Source organism: Notothenia rossii (assembly GCF_949606895.1).
Source record: "Notothenia rossii genome assembly, chromosome: 5".
Lineage (NCBI taxonomy): Eukaryota > Metazoa > Chordata > Actinopteri > Perciformes > Nototheniidae > Notothenia > Notothenia rossii.
The window spans coordinates 8,512,337-8,537,559 of NC_136903.1; the positions used below are offsets into that span (position 1 = coordinate 8,512,337).

Consider the following 25,223-nt stretch of genomic DNA (forward strand, 5'->3'; position numbering starts at 1 on the left):
TTTGGCTGCAGTTTTGCTTTTTTAATAAGCAGATGAAGTCTTTTTTTCTTACAACCATAAACATGTTTGTATCATTAAAAAAAAGAAATATAACACAAATTGCACCTTATACATAACCGTGTCCAGAGTGGCGCAGACAGAGAGACACAGCGCTTTTCTTTTTTTTGTTTCTCACTTCGTAGCACAAACATGACAGACCTAGTGCGGCCTGTTAAAATGTTGCCATGATTAATAGTAGATAATGAACCGTACACAGGATAATATATCCTTTTATAACACCTTTTATAACAGATTCTTTTAAACCAATGTACACCCCAAAAGCATGATCATAAATAGTACATACACTGTGTATAAAAGAGGAACAAAAACAACCAGAGAAAGCAGAGCATGCTTTCCAGTGACAGGTACATTCACTTTTTTTTGTTGTTGCCATATTAACAGCCTGGACATGTTTCCATCCCATTAAATACCAGCTCAAAGATATTTGGAACTGTCCTTTCAGCTCACCTCTGAAACAGTTTTTTTTCTATCTTTACAGGTCTACAGTTTAATGTTGTAAAAAGACAACACACTTGCATTAAAACGGAGATCAGCACGGTCTTCAAAGAGACGTCCAGCTTCAAGGAGGACTTGTTTAACACTGACTGTGTTGCGAGATCCGAGCAAATGCTGCTCAAAAGCATCGAATCACAGGCGCTGCAAGCAAGGAGAGATATTGCAGCTAAAGTACGGAGACATCTTTGCTGTTAAGCTACTGAGTATGCCCCAAACAAGGAATATTACACAGTTAGAATATGCAGAAAGATGGGGGCGGTCTGAGTTAGTTGCTACTTGTTTGTGTCTGGTTAACAGGCAAGAGTAAATAATGCTACTTTTCACAGCCAGAGCGGCGAGAGAATAGGATGGAGGAAGAAGAAGAGGAAGAAGTAGAAGAAACAGAAAGAGAAGAAGAAGAGTATTCTGGGTGGCTCGGAGGACATCATGGACGGTATGAAAGCGTGCAACGAATCTTAGACTTATTAAAGATTTTATAAGTCTGAGTTAGTGTCACCTAAAGTCATTTTCACTTTAGCAAGTCAACATGTTTAGGGGGAACACTAGTGTGTGTGTGTGTGTGTGTGTGTGTGTGTGTGTGTGTAATGAAGACTACACAAAGTGGGCATTGAGACAGAGGAAGGAATTACACACACACACACACACACACACACACACACACACACACACACACACACACACACACACACACACACACACACACACACACACACACACACACACACACACACACACACACACACACACACACACACACACACACACACACACACACACACACACACACACACACACAAACACACACACACACACACACACACACACACACACACACACGAAAAAATGGCTTTCATCTGAACAAAAATAAACAATATTGACAACAAACAAATGACATCTTTGATATCAATAACAACACCTATAATACAGCAATAACATATATATTTATATAGATGGATACAAAAAAAAATTCAAGTCCTGACGTAGTAACACTGATGTTTCTGAGTAAAACAGAAGGGGAAACAGAAGGCTCGCAGATACAACACACTTATGGCTGATTGACATTTGACACATCCGGTAAAGTAAACGTGACACCACCAGACTCGTATCTCTGAGAGCGCACACCCACAGCTTTTCCTTCTATTATTATTTCTCCAGAGTACGACCCGAGGACACCCAACGCTGGCTCTGTTCATTGTGTAACAGGAAAAGAAAGAGAAAGAAAAAAAGAACTCAAATGACGGTAAACCGAGCAAAACACCCAGCACAGAAACAAAAGTGGAACCTGGATTCCTGACACTTCACTTTGTCAAATAGAAAACAGGAAGTAGAAATATTAAACAATGAACAACCATGGAGCAGCATTGGAGTTTCTTTCTCTGTACATATTTTCCCTCTTTAATAATAATAATAATAATAATAATAATAATAATAATAATGTAACATATTTCTGTACAGTCTCTTCAAACTGACGAGGAGAAAGTGATGATGGAGATGCATGCAGCCTGTGTGTTCTGTGTAAACGTGAGAAGCAGACTAACTTGGCGCTGGGTACAGACAAAGCCAGGTCAGTCAGTATGGCTACATCTCTTCTCCACCTGCCCACATGCTAAACATTAAGATGGGGCTCTGTAAGATTTGGCTTCTGCAGGTGTGGGTTTTTCCTCAATGGTCTCTTTCCTCGGACCGAGACATGTCTTCACTCGGTTCCAGATGTGAAGAATCATCCCCTGTCTTTTTGTCCCTCTTTTACATATTTCCAGTCCTATTTCATCCCCACATCTTCCTGCTCTGACTCTGGAGAAGAAGAGGAAGCATTAGGAGGCGACACAGAGCACATATCCCTCCCCTTCCTCATGTCCTACACTTGTAACCTCAGTGGCCCCTCCCCTCCCCTCCTCCTCGTCTTCACACCATGAACTCGTTGCTGCCGTACAGAACCAGCTGCTGTGGCCCCGAGCCGAAGTCAGAGTCCCTCCTTATCCCCCCCGAGGGTTCCCGAGGCGAGCTGCGACTCAGACGGATCCGGTGGCGGCTCTTCGCGGCTCCTTGGCCTCCCTCGGTGTCTGCCAACGGGGCCCCCAGCCCACAGGAGGAGAGCAGGGGCCCGGAGGAGGAGGAGCGGAAGCGGTAGTGAGGGGAGGGCGAGCCGGAGGCGTTGGAGGACAGAGAGGAGGACGGGTGGTAGGAGGAGACGGTGGAGATGGAGTCCGCTGAGTCCTGGGAGTCGGGCTGACGGCGTAAAGCTCGCCGGCTTTTTGACTCCGACTTTCTGCCGTGATAAGGGCCACGCTCTGCGGGGAGAGAGCAGCTGAGGGTTACCATCTGGAACTCATGACCACGACAAATCAGAAACTGCACTAACCTCGCACCACCTTGGAGAAGCTTTAGAGTCGTCTCTGAACATGGCGAGAGATCGACTGACTACAACACTGAAACACTGACTACATCTCACCTTTCAGACTAGCTTTTCATGTGTGATTATTGCTGTGTCCTTGTGATAAATGTCTACTGAAAAGTGAATTTGTATCATTTTTTTTTACCTGACAAAGCGCCAATTCAAAAGGGAAAATGTAACCAAGAAGGGTAAAAGATTAAGAAATCAGAAAACCTGGCCCTTTAATAGCAGCTGGTACATTTTATATATTTAAAATCTATTTGTGGGTGTTTTTTTGGAGTAATTAGTGGGGGGGCACACAGCACGCACGCACACGCACACCAATAGAGTAAAGAAAAAGATTACTAAGTACTTTTATGGCTTTTGTTTAATGTTTAATTTAAAAAAAAGTTCCGGTTCTGTGTTCCAGGTCGGATAAGGATTTGGTGAACCAGGAAAGATCTCCCGCCATGTTCAGAGACGACTCTAAATCTGGGTCCAGAAACAGAGAGGTAGGACACACACACACACACATACCAAAGGGGTCTGATGTGGCTCCTTCCGTCTCCATGGTGATGTTCTCCGAGCTGTCCGCTGTGCCGATGGAGGCTTCAGATTCAGGAGTTTCATCATCAGACGTCCGCGGCTCCAGGATCAACATCTCATATGTCAGCTCCTCCCTACACACACACACACACACACACACACACACACACACACACACACACACACACACACACACACACACACACACACACACACACACACACACACACACACACACACACACACACACACACACACACACACACACACACACACACACACACACACACACACACACACACACACACACACACACACACACAAGGTTACAAATCATTTTATTTAAAACTAACCTTAAGGGGGTTTCTTTACAATTTTAACTGACCTTAAATCCCTGCTACTACAAATATACAAAGGTCGATGTTGTCCTGATAAGAGATGCCATGCTGTGTGTGTGTGTGTGTGTGTGTGTGTGTGTGTGTGTGTGTGTGTGTGTGTGTGTGTGTGTGTGTGTGTGTGTGTGTGTGTGTGTGTGTGTGTGTCTGAAGGGATCAATGTAGCAGATTGCTTAATAATGACGCTCAATAAATAAACACAGTTCCTAGTTTACCTGGAACAGTGGATTGTTTGAAACATCTTCTTAGTTCTTTTAATGGGTTTTGTAGCAATGTTGAGTGCAGAGTGACTTACCAACAAGAAACCTTTTTGATGACATTGTTTACTTGATACTTGCTTTTCAATCATCTCACTTTGAAACTTGCTTTAGAAGTAAAAAAAAAAGTCAAATTTTCTCTGAAATAACAATTCCTAATCTTGTTTTAAATAAGAGTGTCATTTTAATATAACTTGAAATAAGATAAATGTGCCTGAAACATTTCCTATTTGTTTCCCGGTTAAGGTTCAAGGTTCTTTATTGTCAAACTAACATAGCTACAGAGTAATTATGTCGTTGAAAATCTTAGGTCACAGGCTTCACCAACACAATAATACAGATAAGCAGAGAATCCTTTCAAGATCTCCTTTATCTAACATCACATCTTATTTAAAAAAAATGTTAACATATTAACAAATGTTTGACTTATTACAAGCAAAAACAACTTGTTTTCATTACATTACAACTGATTATTATTTGTATTTTTTAACTCGTTTTTGGAGCACCAGTGTGACCTATGTGACATTCCAATGACATCTGCTATGCTTTGTTAAAGATGAACCTGAGGGGCGTCATACTTCTCTTTCTGCAGGCTCTCGATCTGCTCGGTGAGGATCCTCTCTTCCTGCTGCATCGCCATCTGCTGCTGATCGCTCAGCCCGGCCTCTGCTGCTTCCTCTGCTCCTTCTCCTTCTTCTCCTCCTCCATCTCCTTCTCCCTTTCCTCCTTCTCCTCCGCCTCCACTTCCATCACTCTCTCCATCCACCACCACTGGGGGCACTTTGGGGCTGAGAGGCGGCGACAGCGTGTTGGTGCTGCTTTGCTGAACGCGGCCTTTGCACTGCAAGTTCACACAGAAATCACAGAGCAAGGGGACATGTTAGTGGAGGCTGTCTAAGGGCATACTAATGAATAATCATAATGAATAATATCAATAATCTGTTGACAGCGATGGAGCACAGACAGCGGACTCTAAAGACACGGTTGGATGTCTCGAACAAATAGCGACTACACATATTGACAACCAGTTCACGAAAATACGGCTAAAAACTATGAGGTCAGCTACACAAACACACACATACACCTCTGCTGCAGACACACACACATAAGCAAGCTCGGGTAGGCATTACCTGAAGTTTAGCTGTGTTAGGCTGCTTGATAATAAGTTGAAAAGCAAAAACAATAAGTAAGTAAGTGCTGCTCTCTCAGACCGATAACACTAACTTTGACATAGAGATACCTTCAGTTACAGAAGTTCTGCAAACTGAACCGTGTCGGGAAACTGTACAAATATACAGTAATTAACTAATCTCAATCAATTATAGTCAGAAACATTAAATAATAGGCCTCGTTTATCCCACATGAAGAGCAGTGCTAGCTTGATAACATTGAATGGGATGCTGCTAGCAAAAAAGCTAGGTAGTTAGCTTGGTTTGCTAACCACAGAGACTTAGCAGACAAAGCAACAACACCACAATGGAAACTCTTATTACAATTAATTATACACAAAAAACAGAGCAAGATTCTGAGCCATATCTTAGTGTGAAGTCAACTCAACTGTGTTAGCAGATGCTTAATCCGCCTGTAGTTAGCTGTTCTGTTTAAAAGTGGCTTCTTAAGAACCTATTTAACTTATTGTTAGCTAGTGTTAGCTGCTAATCAGATCCCAGCTGCACACACACACACACACACACACACACACACACACACACACACACACACACACACACACACACACACACACACACACACACACAAGTTGCCAAGTTGCTTAGAAGCTGAATAAAAGCAACTTTAGTCAATTTTATGTTAAACAAAACGTGAAGTTCAAACCAAGTCTGACAATCTAGCAACATTTGTGAAATTCTGAACCGGCAGACTCAGTATTTTTGGGGACTAAATTGACATTAATCTAATAAACCCCGGCACAAACAGATGCCATTTTTTGTGCAAAGCCATGTCCACTAGTGAGATGTGAAAGCCCAAAACAATTGTAATAGTAAATAATTAAATAACGTATCAGTTACATTCATTCAACAATGACCAATGTCTGAAAATGTCATAAAAGTGTGAAGTTAACTGAACTCGAGTCATGGTTCAGTGCTCTGTATCCCTGATTAGCAAGCAAGAAAACAAATTAAAGTCAAAGCAGACATCATCTAACAACAGAAAGAGTATGATCAATGATGACATGTATAGCCGCATGTCATCATTTCAGCGCTGGTTGTGTTGGTGGTGCCCAGCAAACGATGTGGGCTTCGTAAATAATTAGACAGCCTTCTGGGGAAAACCTGGTCTGATTAAGAGGGACGGCATTCATCCTACTTTGGAAGGTGCACATCTCATTTCGGCAAACATTTCAGGGCTCTGTGGACTTAATCCATGACAAACTGGAGTTGAGACCAGGAGGCGGAGTCACAGTCTTACACGCTTCTCTGCGCTCTCTCCTGGGCAGTCATCCATAGGAATCCCGAACCCAATAAAATACCCAATATTAACGGTGTGTGTGTCTGCCCAAGGACAATTTAAGGTAAAACCTAATAGAGGTGTCATACATAATAACCTAATAAAAGTAAATGTAACAACTACAGTGCAACAAAACAGGAAGATTAAATGTGGTCTCTTAAACATAAGATCTCTAGCATCTAAAGCAATATTGGTAAATGATTTAATATCAGATTATCATATTGATATATGCTGTCTCACTGAAACTTGGTTGAGACATGAAGAATATGTCGGCATAAATGAGGCCACTCCACCCAGCCATATCAATACTCATATTCCTCGAGGCACGGGCCGAGGGGGTGGAGTTGCAGCAATCTTTGACTCAAGTTTACTTATCAATACTAAACACATTTTTTATTATACCTCCTTTGAAAGTCTTGTTTTTAGTCTTACGCATCCGACCTGGAAAACTTTGCAGCCAATCTTATTTGTTACAGTGTACCGTGCACCAGGTCCTTATTCAGAATTCTTATCAGTGGTAATTATCGTAGGTGACTTTAATATTCATGTTGTCGACGATAAAAATAGCCTTACTGTTGCATTTAACTCTGTATTAGATTCTGTTGGTTTCTGTCAGAGTGTAAATAAACCAACCCACTGCTATAATCACACTCTCGACCTTGTTCTGACTTATGGTATTGAAATTGAGCAACTATTAGTCCAACCGCATAATCCTGCTGTTAGTGCTATAGCCAAAATTAAAGGAAGTGATTCCACCAATACTTAACTCGATAGCTTGTCTGTATGTAAGGGAGGAAAATTATACAAAAAATGTACACCACCCCAAATTGATCATGTTGTTGATAGTGCTACAGATGCGCTGCGAATAAAATTAGACTCTGTTGCTCCTTTGAAAAAGAAGAAAATAAAACAACATAGATTAGCTCCATGGCATAATGCCGAAACCCGCAAAAAAAAGCAAAGGTCAGTCGCCAGAACGCCGACACCTCCTCACCTCCACCGCTCCCATGTTTTCTTTTGTGTTGCCATAAGTTAGTCTCTCTGCGTTTGTGCGCTGGGCTAAAGCTAATAATGCTAATAATGCTAATGCGAGGATAATAAAATGGCGGCTTCACAAAACTTTTTTTGAGTTTTACGGGGCGTGGTTTGCAATCCGCCCAGCCAATCAGAAATAGGAACCTTTTTCTCCCACGAAAGTACCTGCACTCTAGCAGGGACGGAAAACTGACGGAAAAGGCGGTAAAAAGGTTCTCATTAACTAATTTTAGTCCCGGCTCTCGGAACTAAAGTTGGAAAAGTACTGCGGTGTGAACGCGGCTATTGAGTAATTTCTCTGTCAGAAAATATTCCTAGAGCTCTTTTTTTTGCATGCAGTGTGTCCCGCTGTGCACATATTTCTAATTTAAATCCCCTTGTGTCAGCTTTTTGCTTGTGTAGCAAAAAACGATGAGATGTATGAATGAACTCCTGCCATGGCTGTGTGAAAACCATGCCAGCTGCTGGAGGAGCTGAAAAACTGCTGAGTCACCATTTAAATGATGAGTGAGAGGAACGAGTTGGAAAAGCATCCATGTCGATGCCACGCAGTGAGGATTTCTTTCCATGAACATGTTTTGTAACTTGGTTTATGAGCTTAAAGGGCTGTTGACAGTAGTCTGGTCTTACCATGGACCTCCTGATGTGGGTCAGTCGGCTCTTGGCTTTGCTTTCTGCAAACTCCAGACTGCTGATGTCCTTCAGGCGAGCTCTGTACTTGCCCATCTGCTCATTGATGATCAGCTCCACACACCTACAGGGGAACAGATTTAGATTAGAACAGGATTCAGGAACTATGTCTCACAAACATTGCTGAATAATCGTTCTTCTCTTAATGTCCTCGTAACACAATGGATAACCCTACATACAACATCTTCAACAATATCTGTTTTCCTTTTTTACTGCCGATTTTTATTCCATATTGTATTCCTTTTTATTCCATTCCATTTGTATACTGTTATATTTGACTATATTTAGTATTATTTAAAATATTTTTCTAGTTCTCTGTCTGTGTTTTAAATGTTGGTTTTACTTTTATGTATGCACCACGACACCTAGTCAAATTCTTCGTACGTGTCAACCTACCTGGTAATAAACCTGTTTCTGATTCTTAGGTGCTGTTTACACGGGAACGAAACGGGTTGTATCTGCTACTTTTCTCTTTCGTATAGCCCGTTCGTTCACATGAGGCTGTAACGGAACCGCGGAAACGGACCCCTAAAACGATAACGGACCCCAAAGTGGATAGATCAGCTGAAGGATCGCTCTGGGGGGCCAAACGGCTCCGTGTGTACGTCCTATACGATAATTTTCCTGATAACGATGAAGCCATAGCCCCGCCTCTCCCAACTCTGCTGCTCACTGCTGTAGCATGCTACAGATGTTAGTGCAAAATCTACAGCGCCACTTACAGGCCCGGCATATGTACTGCAGCGTCTCCAGCGGGTCGAGCGGTCTCGTGTGGACGGAAGACTTTTTTGATATCGAATTCGGTTAGTTTTCGTTTGCGTTCCCGTGTGAATGGGGCCTTAGTTTCATGACATACTGATGACTGAAAAGGATGGTTAACCGGGGTATCCCTGCCCTTATTTAGTTTTTCTATATTTTACATTTGTATAATTTGTATCTGTATATTTGTATCATCTTGTGAAGGTGAGAGGAACATTTAATACAAAGTTGGTAACAAAAAAATATAAATAGACGTGATTAAATACAAGTAGAATAGATAGAGGATGTGATTGGACCAGGTTTTTGTTAATTACTAATTGTGTGTTTAAATTTCTTTAGGGACTGCTGGCTTAAATAAATCAGGTTATACCATTGAATATCGTAACTAGTAAAGCCTTTATTAGTTTATGAATTTGTTGCCAGATATGATTTTTGGCGATCCATTTAAACTTTGACTTGACTTTATTGATCTCCCAGGAGGAAATGCATGAGCTAACCAGCAGATAAAGTATACAAAGAAGTTAAATGAGCTACACTTTTACCAGCTGCAACATTAAAGTGATATCAGGAGTATTAAGTTATTGACTATTCTCAAACTTTGTCCCTACAATAAAGGGTTGGTGGTAAGTGGTAACATTACAACACACTTTAACTGTGAGACCAATAAGAGGTCATGGAGGTGGAGAACAAAAACAAAATACCTCAACCTTTTAAGAAATACAGATGCAATCAAGTGAGACATTTGAGACAATATTTTAACTCATATTTCTTACTGTTGCAGCCAATTATTTTGTTTACAAGCCCTTGTCTATCCTATTTCTATATACAAAGTTAAATTGTACATAACTTTATCTTAATTTTCCTATTCTATGTGTATGTCCTGACTTTTGCCAGCTTTTTTTTCAATATGCTTTTCAAAAGTGATGAATATACTTATATACAATTAACTTATTTTGAGACTGATTCTGTGAGCCAAAGAGTTATAATAGCAAACAACGGAGGATGCTGGAGGACGTACGCTGTGGTTTTGCTGATGTCCTGGACGCTCTGCAGCGGGTCGATGGTGTCGGGGCAGCGGAGGATGCAGGGAGCGAACACGATGGCGAGGGCGTTGGCCGACATCCTGTTCGTGTCCTCCTGCAGGGCAATCCTGAAACACACCACAGTGTAATCCTGTTAATCCTGATGCAGACGTAAACAGAGCATGACACACAGAACACACAAAAGGCAGGGCAGCATGTGACGAGAAAGCTAATCCAGCGTTTGACAAGTGAGAGAAAAACAAATGAAAGAGGATCTATAAACCACAGCTCAGACATTTCGCTATTATGATCATTTTCAGGTTGATATTGGTATTTAGTACCTGTACTGGGACATGTCTCCATGCTTTAATGTTCACAAAGCTCTTTATTTGTCTCATACTGCCTGTGCTGCAGCACCTCTTTTCACCCTCTGTTGGAAACCAGAGCCCTGTCTGCTCTGATTGGTTAGCTGACCGGCTCTGTTGTGATTGGTCAACCGCTTAGACATGTCCCGCCCCTTAGCCTATCACGTACAATGTGTTGGAGTGTTAGTCAATAAAAGTGTGATTGTGACAGAGAGATGTCACTATGTTACGGAAGTAAACAAAGGAGTCCAGGAGCCTTAGCAGACCATTTACATGCACACAATCTGCATAATGCACTACAGGGAAGGGAAAACCCCAAAAAGCATAATAGGGCCTCTTTAAAATAACTCAGTGTTTGGGCAGACAGGTGTTTGGCACGTTTATTCCAGATCTGTGGAGCATCGAAACTAAAAGCTCTTCTTTGAAGGTGGGGTAGGTAAGTTTGAGAAACCGTCTCGAGATACACTTTTTGTTATATTCCATGGAATGCTCTTAACATCCCGATAGCAATGAATATCTGAAGTGCTTTGACAAAAAATCCTCTGTGGAAGCCGTGGCGCTGTAAAAAGCACGACCAATCATCTGAGCCGGCCCGGCTAAAGTAACTGGATGGCCTACCTGCCTGTCAGCCTTCCATCTGTGCACAAACTTATCTCGTGCCCTCATTGGTCATGTGCGCGTTCGTGTGTGTTGGAGGAGGGGCTCTGTAAGGAAGTGGCAGATGTGTTCCGGCTGTGTATTTTCAAATTCCAGCGCACTCGAGCTGGTTTCTCCAAAAGGACCTACCCCACCTTTAAACATGCTGTATTTTTTAACTCTTCACTTACCTGACCAGATGGAAGATGAGGCGCTCCAGCGTGCTGAGGTGAGTCCTGCTGAGCTGGTCAATCACAGAATACACTCCTGTTATCACCTCCCGCCGATCTGACTGGCCTGGAAATAAATCAAACACACACCATCAGACCAGGTAACATTTGACTCTCAGCTGGAGGAGCCTCTGCAGAGACAAACACGGAGTCACTAAATAACTGATTAAAAACGTACCCATGGCCCGGAGGAACTCCTCGTACAGTTCGAAGGTCATGAGAGGGCTGGGCAGGTCACGCAGCCACTGTTTGAGAACACTGGCAATGACGTGGATGTTGTAGTCGTCCAGGTTCACGACGTTCACATCTGGTCAAACACAGACACGTTCAGGCAAATTAACTTTATGTGACGTATTTACGGTACAGTGTAACTACCGTAATTTTGGGACTATAAGCCGCGCCTTTTTCTCATATTTCGACGCTGCGGCTTATATAACGGTGCGGCTAATCTATGGATTTTTACAGCTAACGGCCGTTGAAAAGTTTGTGTGTCTGAAACGCTATGTGATACAGTACAGTTTACACAGCACAGTACATGTTCTGTAGCTACTATTGCACTGCGGCTTATAGTCCAGTGCGGCTTATATATGTACACATCATTCAATTTAGCTGCTGCGGCTTATATTCAGGTGCGCCTTATAGTCCGAAAATTACGGTCGTAGAAAAATACCTAGTAGTAGATGTTGTATAAGAAAAAGAAGAAGAAGAAAGAGGAAATAGTTGTAGGAACGTATTTATAATGCTAGTGACTGTAAGACTAGTAGTACTTGTGGTAAAGGAACAAGAGTAAGAAGTACCAGTAGAGTGGTCGTAGAAGTAGTAGGAGTAGAAGAGGAAAATGTAGTAGTAGTGGTAGTAGTTGAAGAAAAACTGAATATATTCAAGTATAGAAAATGATGAGGACTTTTGTTGCAAAAATACACTTGTACTCTTTCAATCCTCAAGTCAGCTAATACTTCATCAGTAGAATCACAAAGTTAGTGAATGAACAAAAAGTCATAATTAATTATTAGAAAACATGGGTGATACACATGTATGTGTAATAAAGTTGTCGGTGTCAGTCTGACCTGTGTCCAGCCCCAGTCGCAGCTCTTTGATCTTATTGGTGGAGCCTGACTTCCTGTAGATGCCCTCGGTGTAGAGGCCGTGCATCTCGATGTAGTTGATGAGTTTCTCCACGAGCTGCGGCACCGTCCGCTCCTCGCTGGTCAGACGGGACAACTCCACACCGTACTGCCTGGACGACAGCTCCGGATCGTACTGCACACACACACAAACACGTCACACTACAGATAGACCACTGTGTGTAACTTAGAGACTAATGCAATGCTACAATGTGCCACATTAGCTACTATAAGCTACAAGTCATACCAGATCAAGTAAACCTGTAGCAGCAAAACCTTTGAGGGTACTTCATCAATAATTAAGGGTTTTATTGCTCATTGATTTACATTTATTATAATAAGAATCAGATGTTTCTTTCTTATTACAAAAATTGGCACGTTTTTTTTGCTTTGAAACAAGTAGTTTGCTACTGTAAATGCTTAAGAGTAAATTGTACAAATTAATGCCTACACCTATAAGATACATAATAATAAAAAGTATTTCTGGACAAAGCTTTTGTTAAAAAGAATACACATGACAACAAAAGGGAAATGAAAAATGCTAATTAAACACAATTTACACAAAATTTGACAGGCATCCATTTATTTTTGTGAGTTAAATAACATAAAGACACAACGGAAATCAAATAGGCTTAACTGTTAAAAAATGTTTTGATCCATTTCCAGTGTTTTGTTTTAACACCTTAGTGATATTACAGCATCCCGAAACCATAAACCTTCAGATAAATCAAATCTCCTCCTACCTTTTTACTGCACTTGGTGGTCATCTTGGTGCAGCACTTCCTATGGCAGGCGTAGCGACACACTGCAGACAACAGATCAACACAATGAGACTCTAAAACCTCCGCACAACAACAATAACAACAACAACAACAACATCTGCAGTCAGTCCGTCACAACCTCGAAGAGTGCAGAGTGCAGAGGCGGCGAGTTTGGGTGTCTGCTGCTCACTGAGTGCAGATGGAGACAGTCACTTGATAGAAGATGGATTTATGAGGTTTAATCGAGTATTTCTCACACTCAGGGAGGCAGGGCACGTGTGTGTGTGTGTGTGTGTGTGTGTGTGTGTGTGTGTGTGTGTGTGTGTGTGTGTGTGTGTGTGTGTGTGTGTGTGTGTGAGATATTAGGCAGACTTGCAGATATTTACCGTCGGCTTTTATGGAGAATACAGTAAAAAAAAACAGCCATTTTCTAACGTTTAGTATTTTACCTTGAACTATATTTTCACAATTGAACCGGACACAGTGGTTTGAATGTGTGTGTGTGTGTGTGTGTGTGTGTGTGTGTGTGTGTGTGTGTGTGTGTGTGTGTGTGTGTGTGTGTGTGTGTGTGTGTTTGTGTCCAATCCTCACGTTTGCAGACGCAGGCGCGGTCCATCATCCAGATGAGGGAGGAGCAGTACTCGCAGTATGTGGGGATGCTGTACTGAGTGGATTTAAAGATGTGGCCGTTGTGTTCTTCCACCTGCAGGAGAGTGTGTGAGAGAGAGAGAGAGAGAGAGAGAGAGAGAGAGAGAGAGAGAGAGAGAGAGAGAGAGAGAGAGAGAGAGAGAGAGTGTGTGTGTGTGTGTGTGTGTGTGTGTGTGTGTGTGTGTGTGTGTGTGTGTGTGTGTGTGTGTGTGTGTGTGTGTGTGTGTGTGTGTGTGTGTGGGGAGCAGAAGTTAGTTCAGCACAAACATTGTTGTATGCAATATTTGTCTTTAATATACCATTAAAATAACAACTCACAATGTCTGTTTCCTTCTTTCTTGACTTCTTGCGTTCTCGTTTAGGACCCTGGACAAAGAAAAGTGTGTTACTTACATTGTGATGTTTTGTAATCTCCTTGTGAGTACTGCACATATTTATAGATAATAACTGCATAACAGTTATCATTATTTACATCAATCAGTTTATAACTCTCTTACCCTGCCGATGGTTCCCTGCATGGGCTTGTACTCGGTCATAAACTCGTCCAGGAACACCTTGAAGGTGTTGACCCACACCTTCACCGGCGACTCGCACCAGTCCCTCTGCTCCAGGCGCATGGTCTTCTCCAGGATTTGTTCGAACAGGGCGTACAGATCCTTGTAACGGATACTCTTCCCATCATCCATCTGGTGGTTAAAGGCAAGTAAGAAGAAATACTCATTGGTGATTTTTGTGTCAAATCACAAATGATTCCATCAAAACATCAGCAAACACTTTTCTGGCTTCTTCCAAATTAGTTTTTTTAAGATAAGATAAGATGGAGCTGTATTAATCCTAATGGGGAAATTCAGTGGGTTAACAGCAACAGGGTAAGATTGAAAAGCAGGACAGCACAGATTCACACAGATGAATACAATCAAAGATACAATCAAAGGATGTGGAAAGAGTTTTGTTGGAAAAATATAATCCGCACATACTCAAGAGGCATGCTGGATGCATGCATGTTTTTAAATGAAGGGATACTGGGATGATGTATGGACTGTGCTCAAGTGGATTTTGGGATATGAGTAGGGATGCCAGCGATTATTCGAATATTCGTTACAGTCTCAATAATCGAAAATTATTTTTTAAAATTCGATTTTATTTATATATTTTTTTATTATTATTTATGTTTTTCATTTTTTTCCTGGCTTAGTTTCGACCAAAATATAGACTAATGCTAATAATAGTAATAGTATTAATAATTGTAAATGCCAATTGGTCACACCACCAGTTTGTTTTACTGTAAACTTGGAGGAAGCCAGCTGCCAGCTGCTACACACCGACCTCGCCCCCCCCCCTCTCCGTCACACGTGCGATTGATTTATTGGCGATATACAGAACAGTGAGAACAACACAACTAAAGATGAACAAAGCGGTGCGTTCAAAGAAGAGTTCCTCGTGGAACTACTTCGAACTGACAATTGCAAATGAAAAAAAAAATGGTGTTGTTAAAAAAAAAGAATTCTCTCCCGCGGGGGTGGGGGGGCGAATGATCGATTAATATTCGCCAGGGCTGTCCGATTTTCGAAATTGATCATGGTCAGTTTCTGGCATCCCTAGATATGAGGTCCCGAACACTTTTAAAGTACTTTATTTAGGAATCCTCACAAGGAGCATTGTCCAATACGGAGACCAATATCTTGTTCGTATACTGATAGCATCAACGAAAAAAATAATGTTCTCATTTTATGTAAAGCGTCCTGTTCCTGACGCACAGCTGTAAAGAGATCCTGTGGTGCTTAAAATCAGCTGAGAACAAACAAAAAGATAAGAGCATGGAGGACTCACTGCCAGCGCGGTGGAGTACGAGTTGAAGATGTTGATCCTGAACTCCCTCAGAGCCTTCTTGAAGACAACGTCCACCATGGTGTCCTTCTTACCGTCCTCTGACTCCAGGTCGGCGATCTGCAGGGACAAATGATAATCAAGTTCACAGCTAAGCTCATGACAAGTAGATAAGGTGAATAAAGTCAGCACAGGTTTAACCAGACACGTTTAAAAAACAAAAAAACGTGTGAATATAATTTTTTATACAATTATTCCTCTTCTAAATTGGATGTGAATGCATCTTCATCTGCAGGAATACAATTCATTTCGGGGCTTCTTTCTATCATGTCCTTATGCCAACTGATGACATTTAGGTCTGGTTATTAACAAAAAACAGGTACGCTGACTAGTCCAGAGTAAGATGTTGCTGTTTAGATTTCTTTAAAGGTGACCTATCATGCAAAATGCACTTTTGTACGTCTTTTATACATGAACATGTGTCCCCGGTGTTCCAGGGAACTCACCAAGTGTCAGAAAACACAACCCTCTCTATTTTCCTCCATACCCAAATCTCTTAAAAAGGGGCTGCAACGGATCTGATACAGACTGATCCAGATTTGAACACTTCTATGACGTCACAGAAGTGGCGCTACGGCTATTGCGCTAACTCCACCAATCAGGAGGAGACAGCCACGGACATTGCCGTTGGAAAGCGCTGGAGATGCTGTAGTACATATGCCAGGCCTGTAGATGGTGCTGTTCTCACAGAATCAGCCCATGCAAAGACAGTGTTAAATTGAGAGAAATGAGGAATGGCTAAAATGCATGATCTGTTTGGTATTTTGAAAAATAAAAAGTATAAATATGTCTTATATAGGTATGTTCCTACACTATATTATTCAAATATAGCATGATAGGTCCACTTTAAATTATCTTAATAATGCTGCTTTTGAGCTGCACCAACAGAATTATATTAACCTCAGTTGTGTTGGGGTGGCGGAGAAAGATATCTCAAACCCTGACAATTAAACTATAATCATGCCCCTCTAATTTGGAGGGGACTGAACATTGAAGTTATATTAAAAGGCACTTCTACAGATACATACTCTACACAACTAAATGAAATGGACAACAAAGCCTTTGGGAGAACCAAGCAAAAATACTACGTCAGGTAAAACAGTGCATGTGTGTGTTTGAGTATGGGTTTGTGTGTGTGTGTGTGTGTGTGTGTGTGTGTGTGTGTGTGTGTGTGTGTGTGTGTGTGTATATGTGTGTGTGTTCAGGTACAGGTTTGCCCTCTGACCTTCTTTCCTCAGTTGTGTTCGGATGGCGGTGGAAATCTCAAGGACTGATATCTCAAAACCGTGAAATTTTTTACAAATATTGTGTCTTTATTTATTTATGTATTCAAGAAGATTTTGAACCTTGAGTCTAAGGTAACTTTACTTTACACTTTTATAGATACACTTTGTTTTGGTGATCTACACAAAACTACCGGTTGGCCCTCTGACCTTCTTCATGAGGAAGTCGTTCATGGTGCGGTAGTCGTGAGCCGAGCTGAGGATGTGCAGCGCGTCGTTCTGCCACTGCCCCGGCTCCAGAGCGACGCTGCTGATCTTCACGCTGCGACGCCTCCTCATCTTAGGAGACGGCTCCTTGTTCTCCTTACTGACCGCCCGAGAGGAAGAGGAGGCCTCCACATCTGGAATGTGAGGAGGAGAAGGAGGGCCTACTGGGAGGAAAGAGACACACATGGAGAAGAAGGTGGAGAGAAGATGGATATAAGGTTTTGTGTTAATTGTAGGAGCCAAAATGCTGTGGTAGCTTGTGTAATGGGTTGTTACCGGTAATTGTCAAATGGGTGTGGTTAATGGTATTTAGGGCACCTGGTGTATGTAGAAGTTTGGTAGCATGACAATGGGGGTGAGGTTAGCTCTGATATCTTTTGTTGACCGTATGATTCTGTTTGTTTATTGTTTTGAGTTACAATATTAAATATCTTTAAAACGTAGAGTTCAGTACAGACTTGATTATTTATACGCGTCACAACAATGAGCGAAGTTTAGCTTCAGAGCAGCCGTGTTCAATGGGAATATAGCCGCCACATTAACAAAGATACTGAAATCTGCATTAAATCATATTCTATAGTTTACTGTAGAGAGCTAGTCGTCATGACTCCTGATCTCCTTGTGGAGGAAGGCAACCAAAACTGAATCATGTTTGCAGATACATTTCTTTTACCATGTGCTTCTGCAGATTCGCTCCTGCTGGCCTCTCTCAACAGTTTTTTCTCGCTCTTTGTCTTACTCCAGAATCGTATCCTTCCTTTCATCCTGCTGAATCACACAAAACACAATTGATTGATTACATTTCATTCATTTAAGAACATACAAACACTAACCCACCCCCAACTAAATGTAAAAACACTACATTATTTGATCATTTGCTGTCAATTATTTGTGTCCCTCAATAATGCATCGCTATGTCACACTGCAGTTGTTAAGTAACCCTACTAAAGAGACACGGGTTCAATACAAGGTCAGTCAGTGTTTTCTTTAAATCAATGATCAGTGGCGAGCCGTGACTTTTATACCTAGGCCCTCTGACCCCCACCCCTTCCCTCGAAAAAAAAAAGAAAAAAAAGTTATTACGTCACAGCGTATACTTCAGCGGAATATCAAATCAACGGCCCGGGGTGCAAAACGCATCAATGAAAGCGACCCTCTACCACACAAAACATCACCTGTAAATAACCCTATTTGTGTTCTTTGAAATTGAAAAGGATATTGCATTGTGTTTGTTACTTTCGTTGCAGTTGTATGTCTTACAGTAAGTGTAATTTGGCATGCTTTTATTTTGAAGGCGAGTTTACGCTGTTGACAGGAAGTTGTTGTTGCTATGGAAACAAGAAAAGTTTCACAGCGGGTGGAACTTGTCATAAAGTCCGCAATAATAAAACCCACCCATTTAAAGGGAAGATATGATTGGTCAATTGTACTGTCATTTGACATTACTCTCCCGTTCAGTTACTATAGCTGGGCCCTCTGTGAATTCATAGCTGGGTCACCAATCAGCTCCTCTCTTCACAGTAACTCCCTGCGACGAGCTTCTTTCATTTAACCCTTCACAATCACAGATTCCCAGATTCGAAGGATTTATTTATATGGAAATGTTATTTTAAATACAATTAAATCAAGTTATTTTGATAAAACTAATGAAAAATATAACAAAAAAACATATTTACATTTTGTTTTTAATGTTTTTAAATATTATTTTGTAGAATATCTTAGGCCTTCAGAGAGGGCCTAGAGGGCCCTGACGGCTCGCCACTGTCAATGATATTCTATGTGTCACTTCTCTTTTTCTACATCACGGTTAAAGCTGATGCAGTCTGCTATTAAAACTGTTAATACTGGAGTTACCAGGAGCATACTTTTCTATACATTATGTTATTTTAGACTCTTACCCTCCATCCTGACTGGAGGTTTTCCTGAGGACTTCCACCTTGCCCAGGTCTCCTGACGACATGGTCTTATGGATCTTCTTCTGGTCTTTGTGAGATGACTGGAGAGCAGGGAACAACAACCGGGTGAGAAACAAACATTATTTACGGTATAAACTCGTCCAGCGCTCAGTTTCCTGTAAATGACAGATAGGCGCTTTTTGTTTGTGCCTTATGGACAGGATTATAGTAAATCAGGAGAACATCATGAGGTTAATTACTAATTATTCTGGTTCTAGTTATAGTAGATTTACTAATTATGCTACTGATATTAAATCTACTGAATCTGAAGAGAAGGAGAGATATCTTTAGATGTTGAGAGAGAAACAGAAGTCATGCTGGTAAGATCCGTTTAAGTTCAAATAAGGCTGATGTTAGTGAGAAGTCTCTCTGCTCGAGGTCCCCAGCATGCAGGAGCAGCAGAAGTCATGTTTTCAGGACAAGATCTTCAGTCTGTCTTTACTGTTAAAATCTCAGTGTATTGTTAATAAAAAAGATGAAGAGATAGAGCCTCGAGGTGATGCTGATTCTCAGACCGACAGCCACCAGAGCGACGTGCAAAGCGACGGTGTGTTGGAGCGACGCGGAGAAACATCAGTGTGATGGGTCGGACTGTAGCTGGGCAGAAACAGTCCTACAGTAGTGAAATATTCGATGGGAGGGGGGTTAGAAGTGTTAAAAGGCTCCGACTGACGCTCGTACAGCTCCACCTGAGAGGAGGGTGGAGGAGCAGAAGTGGAGACAGGAAACAGTCGGTTTTCTTGGAGGCCATGGGACCTCCGGAGATCCGGTGTTTTTACCATCTCGGAGTCACTTTGACAGTCGTCCTCGGGGAGGGCGAGCGGGGGGGACGGAAGGGGGGGCAGCGTGTGGGAGTGGGCGGGGGTGTAGTACTCGTCGTCGTCGTCGGACTGCGTGGCGCCCTCAGAGTTACAGCGTGTCAGGAAGTCGGAGCGCGTCCGGGACATTCGCGCTTTCTTTTTGGGGCCGGGGCGACCCACCTGCTACCAGGCAACCACAGGGACATCAGGTCAGCTGCTCACATGAGTGTATGTGTATGAGTGTGAGTGTGAGTGTGAGTGTGAGTGTGAGTGTGAGTGTGAGTGTGAGTGTGAGTGTGAGTGTGAGTGTGAGTGTGTGTGTGTGTGTGTGTGTGTGTGTGTGTGTGTGTGTGTGTGTGTGTGTGTGTGTGTGTGTGTGTGTGTGTGTGTGTGTGTGTGTGTGTGTCCTACCTCTCTGTTTCTGGACCCAGATTTAGAGTCGTCTCTGAACATGGCGAGAGATCTTTCCTGGTTCACCAAATCCTTATCTGACCTGCAACACAGAACCAGAACAATGTAACATTAAAATTAAATTATTTATATTTTTCTTCACTCTATTGATGCTTCTATAAAAACATCTAATTTCTCCAGTAGAAATAAAAGCAGTACAAAAATACATACATCTTCGGAAAATGTTTGGTCGCAGGCCTGAAAGCAATGCTACTGAATATTTGAGGTTAAGTTATTCAACAATTGTATTCATATTTATTATCTAAGTCATGTTACTGAGAATAATGTGTAAAGGATTTAGTCAGAAAAGTCCTCTGTTGTTATGATTTCGATGGGGTTTTGAGTTATTTAGAGTTTTTCTAAAAGCAGATTTGGTACTTTATGTAAAAGATTATCTGAATAAAACGTTTTCAGTATGGTGTCAAGCTTACTTGGAGAATGGCAGCTTGCGTCTGGGCGGGGAGAACACGCTGTTGGAGGGTTTCTCCACCATGTTCACGATCACAGTCTGGGCCGAGCTCTTCTTCTGGGCTTTGGGAGGTTTGGTGTCCAGCACGGGGCTCGGGGCGTCCGGCGCCGGGCGGCTCGTCTTCCTCTCCGGCTGCCGGGGGGGGGCGGGGGGGACGCTGGGCTTCGGCTGCAGGACGATCTGGATGTCCACCTCTGAGGAGCAGACCCCGGATTCTGGACTTAAAGGCGGGACTTCAGGGGATTTGTCCGCCGCACATACATCACTCTCAGGCTGGGTAATAATCCCTACAGGTGGCTCCATCTCTACAACCTCTGGGTCTGTAGCGGGGGTCATTTCGGGGGCTGATGCTGCTTCAGAAGCTCCTTCTAGGATGTGGGCTGCCAGCAGCTCCCCCTCCTCCAATGGACTCTCCTTCTGCATACTGATCAGAACCACCACAGGCCTCCGAGACGTGGACTCCCTTCTCTCAGATTTGCTGGGGCTTTTGAATGTTGGTTCATGAACTGGACTTTGGTCAGAAGCGATATAAAATGTTGCTTTCCCACTCCCACCCTCTGCTTTGTTTGGCGGCTCCATCACTGGCTTTTCATTAAAGTTAGCGTCTCTCTCATGTAGTTGCATATGCAGTGCAGTAGACTCTGGGATAACACCTCCAGAGCCGTCGGTCTCCATGTCCTCCACACCGAGGAGCTCAAAACTACCGTGACTAGCTGGAGACCCCCGAGGGGAAAGTCTGTGAGGGTCTTCCAGAGCACAGGTGCTGGTTTCAGGGACGGGCTCTTCCTGCACGCTGGTGGTCCGGACCTTCAGAAGCTCTAAGCTGAACTGAGCCTGCTCCAGCTCTCTCATCCGTCGGCTCTTTCTCTTTATCCTGATCTTATCGCTGGTCTCGTCCATGCTCATGCTTCTGCTCCGCTCAGAGTCCTCCTCTCTCTCCATGTCTCCCCCGTCTAACACGGCAGGTTGAGGGTCTTCAGTCAGTTCTACTGAAATATCCTGATCGCAAACTTCCTGTCCTGATGAGGTGAGGTCCTCCATGGTTCCTGCATCCATCTCTGCTGCTGCTGCTGGACTCTGATGTCTCTCATGCTGCTGCTTCACGTCCCTGAACCTTATAAGTGGAGAATGCAAGAGTGTGATTAGCAAAGGTCTCCATACAGAGCAGGCAGAACATGCAATGTAACAAACACACACACATTTAGCTAAAATATAACATCACATTTTTGGTTTCTACAGACTTCCACATTTTTTTATTTAACACTATAACCGCCAGAGGTCGCTGTATACCTAAAACCACCAACGGGTCAAATTGACTCGCTATTGATTTTCAAGGTACAATGTTCTTTTATTTATCATACAGAACCGTGAGTTGTGATCGCACAGGGATGAAACTCATACCAATAGAATCTGTGGACTCTCAGCTTTTCATATGATATAGTTTGTGCAGATAGCACGAAGTATAACATATCGCTACCAGTGCTGATTTAAATGCTTGGTGTTAGACTTTTGTTTTGTTTAGGTACAAATCTCTCTATCTATCTATCTGTCTATCTCTCTATCCATCTATCTATAACTATCTATCTGTCTATCTCTATCTATCTATCTATCTGTCTATCTCTCTCTTTATCTATCTATAACTATCTATCTGTCTATCTCTCTCTCTATCTATCTATAACTATCTATCGATCCATCTATAACTATCTATCTCTCTCTCTATCCATCTATAAATATCTATCTATCTCTCTATCTCTCGATCTATAACTATCTATCTCTCTCTCTATCCATCTCTCTCTCTCTCTATCTCTCTATCTATAACTATCTATCTCTCTATCTATAAATATCTATCTATCTCTCTCTCGATCTCTCTATCGATAACTATCTATCTGTCTATTTATCTATCTATCTATCTCTCACTCTCTCAATCTATCTCTCTATCTATAAGGAACCGCAGTAGACAAAAGGCGTTGCTATAGCAACACGTCATGTTTACGCTACGAGGTAAATATGACCCGCTGGCTGATATAGGTATAAATGGCATTTCTTTGGGCGATTTTTCCGATCTGACTTCATATTGACCACTTCTAAAAACAGAGGGTGCTACATAACACACTTTCAGGAAAAGTCACAGACTGGGAGACTTTAATATTTTATTGAAAAAAAGTTACATAGAATCAAAAAACAGTTGCGGGTAAAACTGACCCGTTGGCGGTTCTAGTGTTAAACAAATGTATTTAGTTCTCTGTGGATGTATTACTAATTCCCCCAACAAGTGGTCCTGCATGTCCTTATTAATATACATCATTGATCATAGCTGCTTTAAACAATCCCCTATCCTAAATCAAAACTTCCTGCTTGCAAGAAGATGCTGATTATATTGTTTTACAAAACAAAAGAAGATCCGCCTGCTCGCTAAGAGGCTTCAAGAAAGTAAATTGGGACATAATGTGCCCCTAAGAGAAGCTGATTATGCACCATAATCCTTTTACGTGATAAAAAAAAAAACAGTTCACTCAAACCGCATTGTTTGCATTATTATTATTTATTACAATATATTTTATTCAAAGCTAAACCCCAGATATGTTAGTGTTGTTTGGAATACAGATTTTCAAAGATCTTGATGCCTAAAGAAGGTTTTTATGAATGAAAAATTTACTCAGATCTGACAGAAAATGACATCCTCCTTTCTCCAACATCTGCATCTTGTATAGACTATTCTGCACTACTTCTACTATATTCTATTTGATTGTATTTACTTGCACTGTTGGAGGAGCCTGGGACCTAAGATGTCCATTGTCAGAACGACACTGTAGCTATGCACACATGACAACACAAGCCTTGAATCCTGAATACAACTAAATGTAATCTGATTATTAATCTGATGAGTATAACATGATTCACCTGAGTCTGGCCAGGTGTCCCCTGCCTCTGGCCTGCAGCAGCGTCACCGCCCTGCTCGTCCTGCGGTAGCGGCTCCGCTCCCTGAGTCCTCTCCAGGCTGATTGGATCCTTACGGCTGCCTCAGATCTGCGCTGCCGGCACTTCCTCCAGCTCCTCTGGATGACGACAGCAGCGTCTCGCCACTGCAGGAACCTCCTCCGCTGCCTGTAGCTCCTCCAGGCCGCCTGCACACACACCGCTGCCGCCTCCTCCTCTTCCTCATCCTCCTCATCATCCTCCCGGTCCATGGTGGACTGTTTGAGAAGGCAGCATCGCCACCATCGCTGCAGGAAAAGGGAAAATATTTGTGGAGTTCAATGGAAACACAGTCTGGTTGTAGATGTTTATCCATTTCTACCAGAATGGACAGTAGACTTCCAAGTATAAACCAAATCATTGTTTGAGGTAGGGCTGCTCGATTATGGCAAAAATGATAATCTCGATTATTTGGGTCAATAATTGTAATTGCGATTATTAAAAGCGATTATTCATTGACTTTGAAAAAATCCATTTATTGGAGAATTCTTTTTTTAACAGTGTGTTTTTAACAGTTGGTTACCGTGAACTTTAAAATTGTAATAATAAAAAAAAAATCGTTTTATTTCGATTACGTTGTTTTCGTAATCGTTGCAAGCCAAAATCGTAATCGCGATTAAAACACGATTAATTGAGCAGCCTTAGTTTGAGTTGACAAAAACATGCTTATTTACTAGTTTGCCCCTTTATGTTTGATGCTCACGAACAATTTATCCCCCCCCAATATTTCCCATTTCAGTCCATCTAGATTAGAAAAACCTCACTTATCACTTGTTGACGCTTTTACCCAAAGCTGTGGGCAATACCCAGATTAGCAAAAATCCCTTTTCCACACGTTCCCCCACGCCACAGTAGAAGCACACAATATGAAACTGAGCATAATAGGTCTTCTTTAAATCGAAATGTTTACAGTAAGACTAACTATCTTGTCTCACAGAGGAACTAACAAAGGTAAGCACAAATAAGATATTAAAGGGTTTCTAATGTAAGTTACTCTTTAAAACATTTTTATGAAGTTATCATGTTGTTACAATATGATTCAACATGTTTCAATAGTAGAAATCTATTTAGGAAAGAGAGACAATAATATTAAAAGCAGTAAAAGCTATATTAATAACTGGATTGATCTTTTTTAATGGGGAGGCTATATTTACATCCCTGTGTATCTAGAGTAAATGAACCAGTATTAATCACGTAATGCCTAAACAGTCTAAGTAGTGCTTAATGCACTACGGAGACTTGGCTGTGCAGGATTGTTAACTTGATTCATAATGCACTCACAGCAACCATTTTAGAGCTAATCATGATCTGAAATATTGTTTTAAGTCCATAA

General features: G+C 42.0%; 1 protein-coding gene across 12 annotated transcripts in view; it reads right to left on the reverse strand.

The window, feature by feature from the left end:
* LOC307038652 (unconventional myosin-IXAa-like) overlaps positions 1-25,223 on the reverse strand; it is a 162,696-nt gene continuing 137,473 nt past the window's right edge. For 5 of the 12 annotated variants that reach the window (XM_079680223.1, XM_079680219.1, XM_079680228.1 and 2 more), the window contains 20 exons: positions 23,816-24,138; positions 20,877-22,028; positions 20,407-20,488; positions 19,975-20,178; positions 19,139-19,236; positions 17,914-18,008; positions 17,184-17,404; positions 15,694-15,810; positions 14,361-14,549; positions 14,182-14,229; positions 13,807-13,918; positions 13,198-13,259; positions 12,398-12,590; positions 11,509-11,637; positions 11,292-11,397; positions 10,096-10,227; positions 8,259-8,382; positions 4,706-4,968; positions 3,467-3,609; positions 1-2,846 (listed from right to left, as the gene is read on the reverse strand). In XM_079680223.1, the coding sequence (XP_079536349.1) occupies positions 2,461-2,846; positions 3,467-3,609; positions 4,706-4,968; positions 8,259-8,382; positions 10,096-10,227; positions 11,292-11,397; positions 11,509-11,637; positions 12,398-12,590; positions 13,198-13,259; positions 13,807-13,918; positions 14,182-14,229; positions 14,361-14,549; positions 15,694-15,810; positions 17,184-17,404; positions 17,914-18,008; positions 19,139-19,236; positions 19,975-20,178; positions 20,407-20,488; positions 20,877-22,028; positions 23,816-24,138 (4,179 nt within the window). In that variant the 3' untranslated portion in view covers positions 1-2,460. The remainder of the gene's footprint in view (positions 2,847-3,466; positions 3,610-4,705; positions 4,969-8,258; positions 8,383-10,095; positions 10,228-11,291; positions 11,398-11,508; positions 11,638-12,397; positions 12,591-13,197; positions 13,260-13,806; positions 13,919-14,181; positions 14,230-14,360; positions 14,550-15,693; positions 15,811-17,183; positions 17,405-17,913; positions 18,009-19,138; positions 19,237-19,974; positions 20,179-20,406; positions 20,489-20,876; positions 22,029-23,815; positions 24,139-25,223) is intronic. The other 7 variants (XM_079680221.1, XM_079680225.1, XM_079680222.1 and 4 more) reach the window with 5 other exon arrangements.